Source organism: Solea solea, chromosome 10 (assembly GCF_958295425.1).
Source record: "Solea solea chromosome 10, fSolSol10.1, whole genome shotgun sequence".
Lineage (NCBI taxonomy): Eukaryota > Metazoa > Chordata > Actinopteri > Pleuronectiformes > Soleidae > Solea > Solea solea.
In genome coordinates, this window is record NC_081143.1 from 14584497 (window position 1) to 14599233 (window position 14737).

Here is a 14737-nt window from a genome sequence, read left to right on the forward strand (position 1 = left end):
ATAAACAAACCTGATATTGCCACTTTCTTTTTTTTTTTTTTTTGTTTTTTAATCAAAGAAACATGACACTGTCACAATAAATAACCATGCTTTATATACTGCTGATGCTTGCTTCCAAGAAAACAAAAAAGGAAATCTTTTTCAATCAAGTTTCAATCAAAATGGAGAAACTGAGATGCAACAGCCCCTTTTTTAAGTTGTCATCGTGCAATATTGTACATAGTGAGAACACCAGGAAGACGGGGGGAATGGGGCGGGCTCTTTTTTGTTCTTTCTTTTTCTTACAAAATATAGATTCGGCCATCAGTGGTGCACACTCATAACAAGACGGCTCTTAATCAAGGACCTGGCTATTTACACAAAGGGGATATTGTGTGTGTGTGTGTGTGCGTTCAACCCCCTGACAGACAGTACCTATTCATTTTTTGGTTCTGGCTGGGAACATGATTAAAGTCATATGAGGAGACTGCACGATTTCTCAGTGTCGTACTGTGATGTACCACTGTGTTGTTAGGGACTGAGCGGGGGGGGGGCAAGCATAAGGAGGTTTTTAAACCAAAGACTGACCACGTGTGAGGATGCACCGACACCCCACTTCTTTACAAGAAGCATTAATTTACAGTTCATGAACCTCAGGTCAAAAACACTGCAGAGCTGCTATCTGCTTCACAGAAGAACAGAGGAGTTCCAGCCTCTTTCAGAAAACCTCAATGAGCACTTTTTTTTGGCTGTGTAGTAAAGCATGTCTGGTAATATAGAACATCACTTATAATGCCTGTACATATGGCCAAAGTTTTTGATTGAATTACGGCTGCACTACCGCTGTGATCAGTGATAACGCTCCTTGACTGAGACTGAGGATGAGAAAACCTTTATCCGTGCCTGTGGTTGAAACCGACTCCTCCGAAAATCCAGAAATAAAAAAAACCCACTGCATTGCAATCTCAAATCCTTCGTGACATTCAGACACGCACGTTTGTTCTTGAAGCGTGTCGGATTAATCTGTTCAGAGCAGAGAATTTTCCATCAACAGAGAAGGCCGTTTCCCTACAGATGACACGACAAACTTGTGTGCTCGAGTTGTTCCAGGAGTCTGAAGGGACTTAAATCAAGCAGACACCTCACCACATATTGGCTCAACTCAATATCAAGGCCGCATAGGACATGCAAGGACAGTTAAAGACGTGTGAAAAGGTTGGACTGTGGCATGTCATGACCTTTATGGGCCTGAGCTGGCGCTGACCTCCGGAGCCATTAGGGCCAGTGTTTTGGCTGTGCCACCTCTAAACATCAATCTTTAAAATTAAAAAAAAATATTAAATAAAACTAAAAAAGTCAAAGGCATTTCTTATGGGTTCCAGAAGCATAAAAAGATCTCTTCCATATAACTGTAAACCAGGCATAGATTATATTTAAAATAATTTCTTTTACAATGCCATGTAAGAAAAAAGTATATCCCCATTGTATTTTCAAATGTACACGCATCTATTTACAGATAACTTGTGTGTATGTATGCGGATGTTGGAGGATGTCGGCGAGATCTTTTTTTTTTTTTCATTCCTACAGACATCTGCAAATGATTGATGCCTCTAAAAAAAAAAAAAAAATCTGTTACACTGCTCATACAGAACACAATACAGTCAAGTGAATCTAAATCCAGCAATAAATGTCCGTGAGAAAATAATCTTAACACAAGGTCCAACCTTCAGCTGAAGGAGTAAATGCTGACGTGGTGAGAGAGCAGTGTGAAGATTTCCTTCAAATGTTTCCGTGGGAACCTCTACCAGGCAGCGGCAGTAATTTGATTCTTCGTGATATTGTTTAACACATTTTAGGGGGGAAAATATTTCAGTTGCCAATGTGTTAAAATGAAATGGAAGACGTGATGCATGACTGAAGGTTTTCGGGGGTTATTATAATACACATTTTGATTATGTGACATCAGCAGAATGAAGGCAGGCAACAGTGTGGTGTGTGTGCATATTGGTGATTGAGGTGCTACCGCTGTCAAATTTGTAGCAAACAAAACGGCTTGGACTGCTTCGGTGAACAGGGTGTTTTTCTGTGCATTGAAAGGCGATGATGGTGGAATGTGCCCGGGGAGGAGCCGATGCTGTGACGAAGGGAGTTTTGTTAGGGATCCTCACGCCTGGTGGTCTCTCAGTTGCTGAGGAGCAGCTCTGTTGCAGTTTCCACATCCCAGGATCTTGAAGACAAGGCTGCTATTACTGCATTCTGTATGAGAGGAGAGAAGAAGCAAAGAAGTCATAATCTGTGTCATCCGGAATATCGAGCTAGCAAAAAACTGAAGGGACAATTCGTCGTATGCCGGGGTTCTCAAACTGTGGTACAGGAGAAATACTGTTCTACTGTATATACGCTAGAGTATGTGATCAGAGTGAAGCTGAGGAATTGTGTGATGAAGATGATGATGAGAGAGCAAATTATGTTATTGGGAAAAAATCTGCCTCCTGTGAGAAGTCTGTTGCTGACTTTGCTTGGTCTATTTACACAACTGTACTTTAACATTTGTGATAATGGTTTTACTTTGAGAGCTCTATATTTTCTCAGGTGGTACTTGGTATAACACGGTTGAGAACCACTGCTCTAATGATTAGTAAATATGCAAACTGTAAAAGCTTTTGTCAACAATGCCATCTTTTGGCTAAGTTTCTGTCCGTTGCTGCTACGAGCATTCATCTCATCCTCAGAGATCTGATCACGTCCAGATCCGAAGACTCCCAATCTATTCTGACTGTGTCCTCAGATCCAATGAGAACACCATCTGTCCTCAGGATTGATTCGAGATCGCCTCCTCAGCTAATTTTCTACTAATTCCTTTACCAATAACTGAAGCTGTGAGGGCAAGAAGAACTGTGATTCATTCGGGCTCCCCTCGTCTCTTTTCTCTCTCGGTCACCTTACATGCAGGTACACACAGATATTTTTGATATCCGTGCCAGTTTGGACCAGCTCTGCTCAATCTTGTTTTCTTTCTTCAAGGACAGAAGTGCTCACACTTTGGCTGAATGTCACTCTCTCCTACAGACTGTTTACACACTTGGCATGACAGTTTGTCCTCTTTGCAAAGAACAAACTCATAAAAGACTATTTGCTTCTCAAGCAATAAATTTGGATCTCACCAAGCAAAAATTTCCATAACACACCTGTACGGTCGTCTTTATAAGCATCATTTTCTTCTTCTTACAAACAGTCATAATGTCAGTTTGTTTTAATACAGGGTGTAGATCCGATAATTTGTGGTGACAGGAGACGCATCCAAGATGTATTTTATTGCCAGGTGTGAACAGTCCTGCTAAGTGTTATCCACATACAATCAGATCTCTGAGGAAAAATGTTAATTACAAGTCTGCACCAAAAAACTGTTCAACTTCATCAGAACTGTTGATTGTTATTTTCTAACAAACAACTCACTATTTTTTTTCTGGCAAACCAAACCATAAAAAAAACCAATACACTTTTTACAATGATTTAGTCATTACATTAATTCAACAAAAACACACAGTGATACTGACCTTATCAAAGCCCATGGCACAGAGTTTGTCTATTTTACGTGTGTAGTCGGGACTGGAGACAGGAGCGCCAGCATAGATGTGAGACCACAGCCTTGCAGTCTGTTTGAACATTTCTGGATTCTGCTTATACTGAGGATGCAGAGAAAGAAAGAAAGATTGTTTTGTTTTTGTATTTTAAACAAAAATGTAATTTCCCATCTGAATAAAACATTAGCTGGGGCAGAATTACCATAGATGTCCCTCTCACCTGATTGGCTACTACTGCATCCTGTGGGTCATCTGGTTCTGCTGCAGCAAGAAGAGCCTGTAGAGACAATAGCACCGTCCGCAGTGTCATAGCTGCTGCCCTGAGTGACACAGATGAAAAGTTGGAGCAGATAAGAGGGTGCTTTCACTGGTGTAAATGCTAGAGCACTACAGTTTAGAGAGTTCCAGCATGTCTCACTCACCACTGGTCTTTTAAAATATCCAGACATATTGCTCCTGTCACAGAACTGATATTTGGGTGCCAGATCTTAGTGATGAAACGAACCTAAGATAGACACATGTGAGACGTTATCTCTAGGTAATTGGGAAAAGTGAGGTCATGGAAAATCTCAGATACACAGGAGACATTTACATGCACATAAACATCCTGATTTTCACCCTCATCCTTATTTTTAGTATATCTGATGTAATCAGACAGTATGAAAGCCGTAAAAAATGTATCTACAGAGATGATTCTGTCACAACTTCTGCTCTCAGATCATCCAAAACAATGAGCATATAACTGCATAGACTCTGGCATCACCAATGTTGTTTTTGAGGGAGCACTGGGATTTAGGGTTCTTTTTTTTCTTTTTCTTTTGTTAAATAACAATTGCAGAAATAATAGACCACCTATAATGAAAATAATTGTTTGCTGCAGCCATAGCTGTGTCTTGGAATCCTCAACTTTAATATAAATCAAAGGATATTTTGTTTGTGTGTTTTTGCTGCCAGAAATTTGATTTGGATTTATCCATTTGGTCAACAGTAATCACCAAAAAGTTCAGAATCAATACTATCAACTGTTGGAACACATGATGTGATCGGATTTATGCGTTAACAGCCAAAGCATCCTGCTTTCTGCGAAGAGTACATTTTGCAAAAATTGGATTAAGAGCATCATATCATGGTTTAAAAAGCACAAAACCAAATTGTAAACTCCAAAACCCATGCTTTTAAACAGGATAACAATGTACACGTAAAGGCACTGGAGTGAGAGGCAAAGGAATACAACAGGTACCATAGAGATTAAGGATAGTGGCTCACATACCTTTGGTGGGTTAAAAGGATAGGTTTCTGGGATTTTTATTTCAAGCTGATACCTTCCACCTGGAAACCGAAAAATAAAAATGTAATGTTTCATCACAAGTAACCATACAATTAAAGTCTTGCGGAAAATAACTCAGTCTTGATGCAGGTGTGTAAAAATACCTTCATATGGTGTATCTGGTGGACCTGCTATCTCCCCCCTCAATTCTGTGAAGTTCTCGTCCACCAAATCAACTTTTATCTGGTTTTTACTCGTCTATAGGTTGAGAAAAAATGAGAGGGACACAGTGAAACATCTTGCACATAATGAACTCACAGTTCTGAGCCTTTGTCCTGACATGTTAGTGTCAAGCATGAAATCACATTCAAATGAGAAGCTACAGACTGTGCTAAAGGCATCACATGTTTATGACGTGCCTGTAGGACATATACAGTGTGTGTATAGTGATGATAAAAACTAAAATAAATCGATTTGAACTGTATATCATCAAATCAAAATATACAGTACATGACCTCAAATCACTCAGTTTCTCGATATACATATGCTGAAGTATATGATGTTAACATTTTTCTGATTTGAATTCACTGCTAACAGACCAAGACAGTCAGAGCAGCTTATGCAGACACTGGAATACAACACCTTTTCTATTCCGACATGGTTCTATATTGGGGGAAAACCTCTTCTACTACTATCTTCTCTCAACAAAAATATCCTTTACTACCTGTAGAGTATAAAGAAGTAAAATCAAGCTGCAAAGTCTCTCACTGCACTTTCAAAACAATCATCTTCTCATTTCCCAGCCCCCCCAAGTCGATGAGCCATGAGGGGGATTTAAGTCAAGTGTCCTAGATTGCCATTATGGGAGAAAATGAAACAATAACAGAAACAAAAACATGTCTTCATGGTAAGTTACTGGCCTCCAATTATTGCAGTTCAAGCTCTCTTTGGGATATGAATATTTACTGTATAGCGTAGTGTTGCTATAGGTTTTGATATATTGTGCAGCTTTAATTTACAACAATAATAATAACGATAATAATGATAATAGGGCATTCTTTAACTTATATTTTACCATTTTAGTCTTTCAGCATTTTATACTAAAATGGTTTATGTGCCTGATGTAAGAAAATTTCCCAGTTTTGGAATTAATAAATAAATAAAGTATGTCTATCTATTTCTCAACCATGACAACAACATAGCTTGCTTGTACAGCCATGCTGGCAAAAGTTAACATGAAAAACCACCAAACTGACACAGCAGATACATTACACGCTTAAAAGATTATTTGTCCTTCCACATTAAAACCGACGTCTATTTGAATGTAAATAAGTTTGTTTACTGAAAGACCTCACAGCTGAACAACACAAGCTAATGCTAGCTGTGGATGAGATGTCAAAAAAACATCAATGCTAGCGATCTTCTAAGAGCTGCCAAACCGACCTGACAGTCACTAAACGAGCGCCAGTACACAGGACTACTGTCGTCCTTACAGGGATACGGTTATTTTAAGCGAGGTTATTAAAAGCTAGGCGGTATTATTTGTTACAGAAACACTGGGCCTGTCAATATACATCCCCGGTGTTTCCTGCACACGCCCACCCGACATAAACACGACAACTTCAGCCGCACGCTGCTACCAAGCTAACAGCTAAAGTTGTTGTGCTGCCTGAGGCCTGAGCTACTGCTGCTACATGGGACGTAAGCGAAGGTAATTCAAGTCTGCTGACACTTAAAATGTTCATAGAGTTCAAATAAACAACACAGAATTAGCTGCATTTGGGTAAAAAAACAAACAAATGTGTGACCGCACCTCTTCGCTTTTGAGAACTTCTTTGAACTCCCGCTTGATCCTTTGGACCGCGATGTTAGCCATGACTGTGTCCGCTGAGCTGCTCCTGCTGCTGCTGAAAGGAGTGATAGTCCGGGGGCCCTTCTGTTTCTCTCTGCCCTCAGTGTTGTCTGACTGTATGGAGACTGCGAGGTCGGAGCTTTCACAATTATACGGTGTCCTTTTGTCACTTTCACATTAGTGGCAGCTTCACCGTGGCCGTCGACTACCTGCCTGCCTGCCTGCCTTCCAGCGGACAGCGTCAGTCAGTCAGTCCAGAACATGCACTCAGTGCTGCGGCTAAACGGAGCACCAACTGGAACTTTTCATTCATGAGCTCCGCAGGCTGGAAAAAAAACGTTTAGGTTCGTGTTCTTTTCAAACTTACCTTCAGGATATTTCATCATGTGACGAATACAATGCATTTACCACAGGCACATTTAAATGCCACGACCTTAAATCTCTGTAAATTATTGATTTAAAAAAAAGAGGCAAAAGTTAGAGAAGCAGAATACAGAGTGGTACCACGAAAATATTCTTTGCATGGAATAAAAAAAATGATGAAATCATCATCATCATCATCACCATCATCTTCACCAAACTCTATGATCCAATTTGATTGCAACAGGCAAAGCACACATCACCATCAATACTTGTAAACAACACAGCACTATTAAATAAAATGTGCTCAAATGTGCAAATTTCTTTTGCCAGTGAGACTTATACATCTGCATATATCTGGATAAATGATGACCAAGCCAGGGCAAAAGCTAAGTATATATTAAAATAAGAATACAAAAACAACAACAATAAATAAGTAAAATTAGAGGTCAACTTATATGGGTTTTTAAATATACATTCATGTCTGTTGCATTGAAACGTTCACCAACAATGCTGACTCAGCTCAACATGACTCTCTTTGTGTTCCTCAATAAAACTGTTTTGTTTTCGTGTCTGTGGAAGACAGATTAGCATAACAGATACAATGGGCAGATGAGATGGCAGCAGACTTTAGATTAATACATTATCCCCATCCCCGGTTCTCCAAAACATGAGTGAGGTAGTAAGATACTGAAACAAATGTTGAAAGAGAACAGTTCGATCAGAAACTGCTCTAGACTCACCTGAGGCATGGAGGGAAGCAACACTAGCAGTGTATTGGCAACAGAAATGACCCACTATAGCTTTAAGATATCAGGGCAGCTGATGGCTAAAGAATGATTTTAATTTTATTTCAAACATTTGATTATTTTTCTCTTTTGGCTTTTCCCTCTCTACGGGATCTGATCAAATATGACAATTTACAAGAGTCCTTTGATGACTTTGAAGCAAGTGAACCATTACTCACTGTCATAAGTAGTTGAAGCCCAGGTATTATAACTGCAAATTTCATGGCAAGGTAAGGCAGCTTTATTTGTAAAGCACATTTCATACACAAGGGCAATTCAATGTGCTTTACAAAAACAAACAAAATGACTTTGGAAACATTAAAATGTACAATTTGAACATAACCTAATTACAACATAAATAAAACAAAATACAGAGTAATAAAAACAATGAAAGAAAACAAAAACTTAGACTAAAATGGAGCATAGGATATGATAGCGCTGCATACAACAATACTTTACACTTATTAAAAGAATGTTAAGTGCAGGAGATTAAAATTTAAAATATGCCTTAAAGAGTTACATTATAAACATATGAGAAAAAACTGTTTTTAAAAATATTCTCCTTTGGTGCTTTCAGTTTGTAGATTCACAAATCAGGAGGAACAATAATACAAATGAGGATAAAGAATATAAAATAAGGGATAAAGGGAACAATAATGGGGAAGTTGGTAATCAAAATCAACAATAAGGATTTCAATTGAAAGAGCAAGTAACTTGGATATTGTTTCACATCTATTGACTGATTTTGTTTAGATAGCATCTTTTGATTTCAATTCACACCTGTTTGGGCAGACCATTCATGTAAATTATTTACTATAATATAATGAATTCTTTATTAAAAAAATAATTGATCCCGAGATTTTACCAGCTATATAAATCTTTCCAAAATTGCATTGTGAAGCCGCAAGGATCTACTTCCAACTTGAACCTTGAATTTACCACCATAGCTGAGCAGCAAGACAGACATTGGAAATCCTCTCTGTGACAAACAGTTGGACTGTTTGTTTACTAGGCAGGCGTTATAATCGTGCCTTATTGTGATTGGCTGAAAGTCCCGTTCATCAAACTCGTAGCCCAATCAGAAACGTGTAACCTCGCCCCTCACAGGAAGGTCCCGGATGTCCGTGCTGAAGAATAGCTGGTTCACGTGCACTTAACAAAACACAGACGGTTGACATGTTAGCAGTTTGTCGGTGAAGGCGGAGGACACCCGGGCGCCAGCAGCAGCAGCAGCAGCAGCAGATGTTAAGACACAAAAGGGTTTGTTAACAACTACCAGCCTCAAGTAAGTGATCGTTGTTTGTGTACCTGTCTCTAATCATGGTCGTTAAGAAGACACGGCTATGTGTGTGTGTGAGGGGGGGGGGGGGGTGAGTTTGTGTACACTACAGGCTGCGTTAGCACGAAGCTACAGTACAGTCTCTGGTGGTTTTAAATTATGTCGAGAACGTGACAGTGGATAATCTTAAACAAACTGGTTGCTTTATGAGGAGCGGTGTTTTCTGTAGACTCGAGTTCAAATGACAACAACTAGATTTTTGTCATTATAAAAATAGACAGGCCGCTGCCACCCATGGAAAATATAACGCCCCTAGCAAAACAAGTCAATGCTAATTTATTTGCATTGCACTTTTTGTCATGGACAGCTCATTTGATGTGCTATGCATAAATAAGAGTAGAACAAAGAGCTACACATTAAATTTGTGTAGTGGAAGAACATGCAGATACTACAATGTATTTAAAACTAATCAATTTCATAGATAAAAGTATGAAAATAATGCTAGAATAACAAAACAATTGCTAAATCCAAGCAAAGTTTTCTTTTTCTTTTCTTTACAGCACATGGGATTTGTTTATCCTTAATGTAAAATGCTATTTATAAAAAGTTTAAAATACCTTTAATGCATTTATATATATATATATATATATATATATATATATATGTGTGTGTGTGTGTGTGTGTGTACAAGATAATTAAGTAAAAGCAGTAGCTTAAAGAGCAGTTTTTACCTATTTTTCAAAACATGTCTTAGTTGGCCAAATTGTAGTGTCCTTACTCAGTCTCCTCCCTTATAATCTATGCGCCAGTGAGACAACAATAGAGCGCAGCATTAGGTTTCTTTTTCTTGTTCATGACTGTCCCAGTTAAAGACAGTACTTTTTGGCTTGGTTTTCAAGGTGGACTCCATCTGGTGAGAAATGGCAGAGGGAGGCTTTGACCCTTGCGAGTGCATTTGCACCCAAGAATATGCTATGAGGCGTCTCATCAACCTGGTAAGTAATGGAGCTTATCTTAAATCTAATTGACTTGATTATGACAAAGTTGAGGTGCAGTGACAGGTCAAAGTATTGGTGTTTGCTTAAGTTGCGAGAAGGAAGCACACAAATTAACAAACAGCATGTAGATTTAAGTCTGTAGAACAGTAGGGAAGTGGAAAAACCGCTGAATGACGGAGCCACTAGATCCTGGTTCCTGCTCAGTGTTTATCTTGAGTCAGTTCTACCACACAAAGATGTTTCATTCTTTCTGTTGTCAGGTTTTCTTTTCTTGGGAAATTTTATCTAGATTCCCTAAAAGTGTGTTGTAAAAGATAAAAAATCGATAGCTTAAAGGAAGGATTACAGCTTGTGGTTGTGTCAGTTTCGATGTGACCTCATTGGCTCTTTGTGGACAGGTGTAGCTTGCATGGCAAGCTGCAACTGGCTGAAAGCCCAAAGCCACTGTTTTTTTCTTTTGTTTTGTTTTTTGCTTGCAGCAGGAACGGGTGTAGTCTAAATAACTAAAAGAATTTGAGCAGCATACCCAGTATACTGTAAGAACATGCCCTTGTAACCAGGATAACAAAGTGAGGGCTCAGATACTGTAATTGTTATACACCATCCCCTTGTATATTGTGAATGATTCACATGTGTTCGTGTGTCTGATGCAATGACAAACAATTATTGTTAATGTCATAAAGTTTTATTTGCAGTGTAATTATAGGGTGGCCACCTGTATTTTCTCTCATGCCAGATGAGGGCAGTGGTACCCAGAGTAAATAAAGAAGTCGTTATATGACTTTTCCTGCTCTGTATTTGTCCTTTTGATTTGTTCCCTCTGAAATGTCTCTTTCAGCTGAGGCAATCCCAGTCCTACTGCACAGACACAGACTGTCCTCTGGAATGTATGTATGACCACTTTCGTCATGTTACAACTGTAGACTATATCATAGCATGTGGCAGCTTGCCTATTCTCAAGCATCTCCTCAAGTCAAGAATACTAGTGTAGGGTTACATTTTTGGCATACAAAAGATGTGTTTGTGTGCAGTGCCAGGTCCAAGTGGGTCAGTGGGAGGAGGTGACCTGACCTTCCCCATGGTCCTGATGGGATGGGTAGTCGTGGTTCTGGTCCTGTTCCTGCTACGCCCATCCAGTCTCAGGCGTTCTCTCCCCTCAGGGAAACCATCTGGACCCCACAATGTTAGTACTGATCACACTCTCTTTACATCAGAAACAGTATCATCTCGAATGTGTAGCCACTTCCTCACCATGGTTTCTTCAAGGTTTACAGAGGTCAAAAAACTAAATTGGGCTTTTATATAATTTCTCAGTTTATTTTACGCTGTTTCCCGGTATACAGGATGCATTGCCTTATATGTTGATATAAAGCCGGACATAAGCTGTTTCTGTGAACTCATCAAATGTCTTTTTAGAGGCTTGTACTTCTCACACAGTACATTCTAAATACTGTGATATACTTGAAAATGAAAGGGAATATCTACCTTCAACAATGAAATTGCTTATAAATATGGTCAAATTCTGTTGCAGCACAAGAAGGCTGCAAATTGGATTTCATTTCATTTATTATCTGTCATTATATCTATCTAAATAATGGAACAAGGCAATTGGCAAATTGCAAAGGCTACAATTTAAGTGTTCTATTTTTGATTGTTTGAGAATTCATACTTTTAAGTTATAATCTAATTTTGGTTGTGTCCTTTCGTAATGCTCCATCTTGCTTTCAAACTATAACACAGTAAATAGTATACTTCTGCTTTACTTGCAGTCACAATATCTGTTAACAAAGGGAGTGTAGTCACTCTAATCACCTCCCAAATGCTGAGCCATTAACAACAGACACCTTTCATGATCCCACTGAGAGCTGCCTTCAATTTGTATAACCTTTTAACCTTAGCTGTGGTTCCGTGTGTATTCACTTCATTGTTTACTGTAGTCAGTAGCATCTTTTTCTAACCATATGATTGACTCAGACCCTATATGTGTATATACTAAAACTAGATTTATTTTTTTTTTAAAGTAAAATACAATACAAGCAAGGCTGCTCATTTGAATTGATGTCTGTCTGATTTGGGTTACAGGGCCATGGTAGAGAGCCCCCAGCACCTCCTATTGACTAGCATTGGAGCCTGACTACCAGCTCTCCTTCATCTGCTCTGACTGCAGCTGCACAGTTAAATACTAGCTGTGACCAAGACGGCTCCATCTCCCTGTCAACCTTCATACACGTATTTTTTTTCTCTTTCTAATGCCACAGTTTTGCTGGGTATATCTGTCTGTTGATTCTTGTTACTAGAGCCCAGCTGATACATGGTTGATGAGGCCAATGCAGATATGAAATTTGAAAGTTTAACATTTCATAATAAACGATTGCATTACATCAAACAAAAATCTTAAAAATTGGTTTTGTATATCTGCATCAGTTGGGTTCTGCGCTGTGATTCACCATCAGATGGTGTGGTGCATTCTTCTGAGTCAGTTCCTGATCTCAGTTCTGGTGTTCAGAAAATGAGACGCAAGCCGAAACTAAATGAATGTGTCACATGGGTTGGAGGGAAAGTGTGAGCTAGCCGAGTTTCGTTTGGCAGGTAAATTGTTCCTCTTATTTTCGCTGAGTAAGTTTCTTCAGACTCTGAAACATTCCTCCATTTCTTCTTTGAAGTCTGTAAACGGTGCCAGTAATGATGTCATATCACATTTCATAGCACTTTCAAACCAGCACAATTACTTTTTAATTAATTAATTTGTTAATCTCTTAATTCAGAATTAGCTTTGGTTACCATAACATTGCATATTGATTTCTCGTCTCATCGCCTTCCACTTATCCGGCTCAGGGTCGCGGGGTCAGTAGTCTCAGAAGAGAAGCCCAGACATTCCTCTCCCTGGCCACTTCCACCAACTCCTCTGGAAGGATCCCCAGGTGTTCCCAAACCAGCTCAGAGATGTAATCTCTCAAGCAAGTCCTGGGTCTGCCCTTGGTCTCCTCCCAGATGCCCGGAATGCCTCCCAAGGGAGGCGTCCGGAAGGCGTCCTGGCCAGATGCCTGAACCACCTCAGCTGGCTCTCAATGTGGAGGAGCAGCAGCCCTACTTTGAGCTCCTCCCGGATGTCTGAGCTCATCACCCTTGCATATTCATTTTTACGCAGTAAAATCAAAAGAGGGCCTTTTCTCTGAGAACAGCTGGCTGTACAACAGCATCACAAAAGCAATGAGAGTGAACAAATACAGTCAGGGGTTTGGCCAGATGGCTAAACTATGAGCTGAACCTCGTCATAGCTACAGATTCAGGTGATCATTTTGTGTATGTTCATTACCACAAACCTCTTTCACACTGTCTTTGTGTCTTATTTTTTGTTTCTCATTATAAGAATGCTGTAGGCACTTTTAAATATAAGATTTGGTTTATCTCGTACAAGTGATGTAGAGGGCAGTATATTTTCAGTAATTTTGATGTGCTATTGTATAAAATGTAAACAAAACATTTGATACACAAAACAGTAGAATCTCCTTTTACTTTTGCCAAAATTAAGAGTTTCAGGAAAGTCTGGTTTTAAGAAAGTACAACATATTCTAGTCATGTTAAGATGACTGTATTATAATACTATTACTTAATGAAGAAAATCATTATTGTATATGGACTTTGTAGTACCAGTAGTCAGGTGTCTTTGTTGGCACTTTTGTTGAAGGTGTGTTGTAGAAAGTAGAAAATGTTGATCATGTGTGGATGAGGGCTTTTTGTCCTCACTGACAATCACAGTAATGTGATCATTGGTAGCAGAGTTACATTTTACCTCACAACTTCTGTATCATAACATGTCCAACAAATATTCAAACAGACATTTTCAAATTGTGCCAAGTTATTTTTATGATTCTGGTCCAAGGGCCGATTGATAGAACCCTTAACGTTTGTGAATGAACAGCAATAATTTTACATACTTTTTATTTTATATTTAAGTTGCCAAAGGTACATGGTAAACCCCTAAATATTGTTAGCACTGTATATGTTACAGGATTATCTTATTGTGTTTATTTAATTTGCTAAATATGTGATTTGACATCTAAATTCCAAACATTTCAGCGATGAAAGGTTTTGTTTTTTTGTCCTCCAATATGTACTGTATGTAAATGTAAGTATCAACCCCTCTTTGATACGATCTTAAGAAATGTCTCCTGTTTTGTTAGTCACTATTATGTGAAGTTCTTCTATGCCCCCTATCATGGAAACAAAATCAACATGTATATCTGGTCTTTCTCTCAAAGGTGTCATTATATCTAATAACTAAAGGGTGTTTTTAAACGTGGTCTTCAGTGGTTGACAACTCTTCATTTTCTTTTTTCTTTTTTACATCTTGCTTCTTGACTTTTTTCTAGACTCAGATATGACAGGGAGGAGATGAAGGAAGAAAGCAAGCAGTTGTAAATAATGAAGGGGGAAGCCATGCTAGATGGTTGAGATAAACAACTGGTCTAAATGATACCACAGGAGACCTTGATTTACTGTTAATGTTTTAGAGTGGAAGGGCTTCAACTATGCACTTTTCCTATAACAAAACAAAAATAAAAAGTCTTAACAGTGTCACTCTCTTGAGTGTGTTTTGTTTGGATCTTCATTGGAGATGGAGATGTGT

At 38.8% G+C, this 14737-nt stretch overlaps 2 protein-coding genes across 2 annotated transcripts; one reads left to right on the top strand and one right to left on the bottom strand.

Moving 5' to 3' along the window:
* Window positions 1-71: 71 nt before the first annotated feature.
* Window positions 72-8310, bottom strand: ube2kb (ubiquitin-conjugating enzyme E2Kb (UBC1 homolog, yeast)). The gene is made up of 8 exons (XM_058640068.1): window positions 7786-8310; window positions 6644-7007; window positions 4995-5088; window positions 4834-4892; window positions 3986-4068; window positions 3784-3883; window positions 3537-3665; window positions 72-2235 (listed from the first exon to the last, which is right to left on the bottom strand). The coding sequence occupies exons 2-8, from the start codon at window positions 6704-6706 to the stop codon at window positions 2161-2163; spliced, it is 603 nt and encodes a 200-aa protein (XP_058496051.1). The 5' UTR covers window positions 6707-7007; window positions 7786-8310; the 3' UTR covers window positions 72-2160.
* A 627-nt stretch (window positions 8311-8937) lies between these two features.
* smim14 (small integral membrane protein 14) lies at window positions 8938-14685 on the top strand. The gene is made up of 5 exons (XM_058640070.1): window positions 8938-9115; window positions 10009-10104; window positions 10946-10994; window positions 11139-11290; window positions 12190-14685. The coding sequence occupies exons 2-5, from the start codon at window positions 10030-10032 to the stop codon at window positions 12226-12228; spliced, it is 315 nt and encodes a 104-aa protein (XP_058496053.1). The 5' UTR covers window positions 8938-9115; window positions 10009-10029; the 3' UTR covers window positions 12229-14685.
* The last annotated feature ends 52 nt before the right edge of the window (window positions 14686-14737 follow it).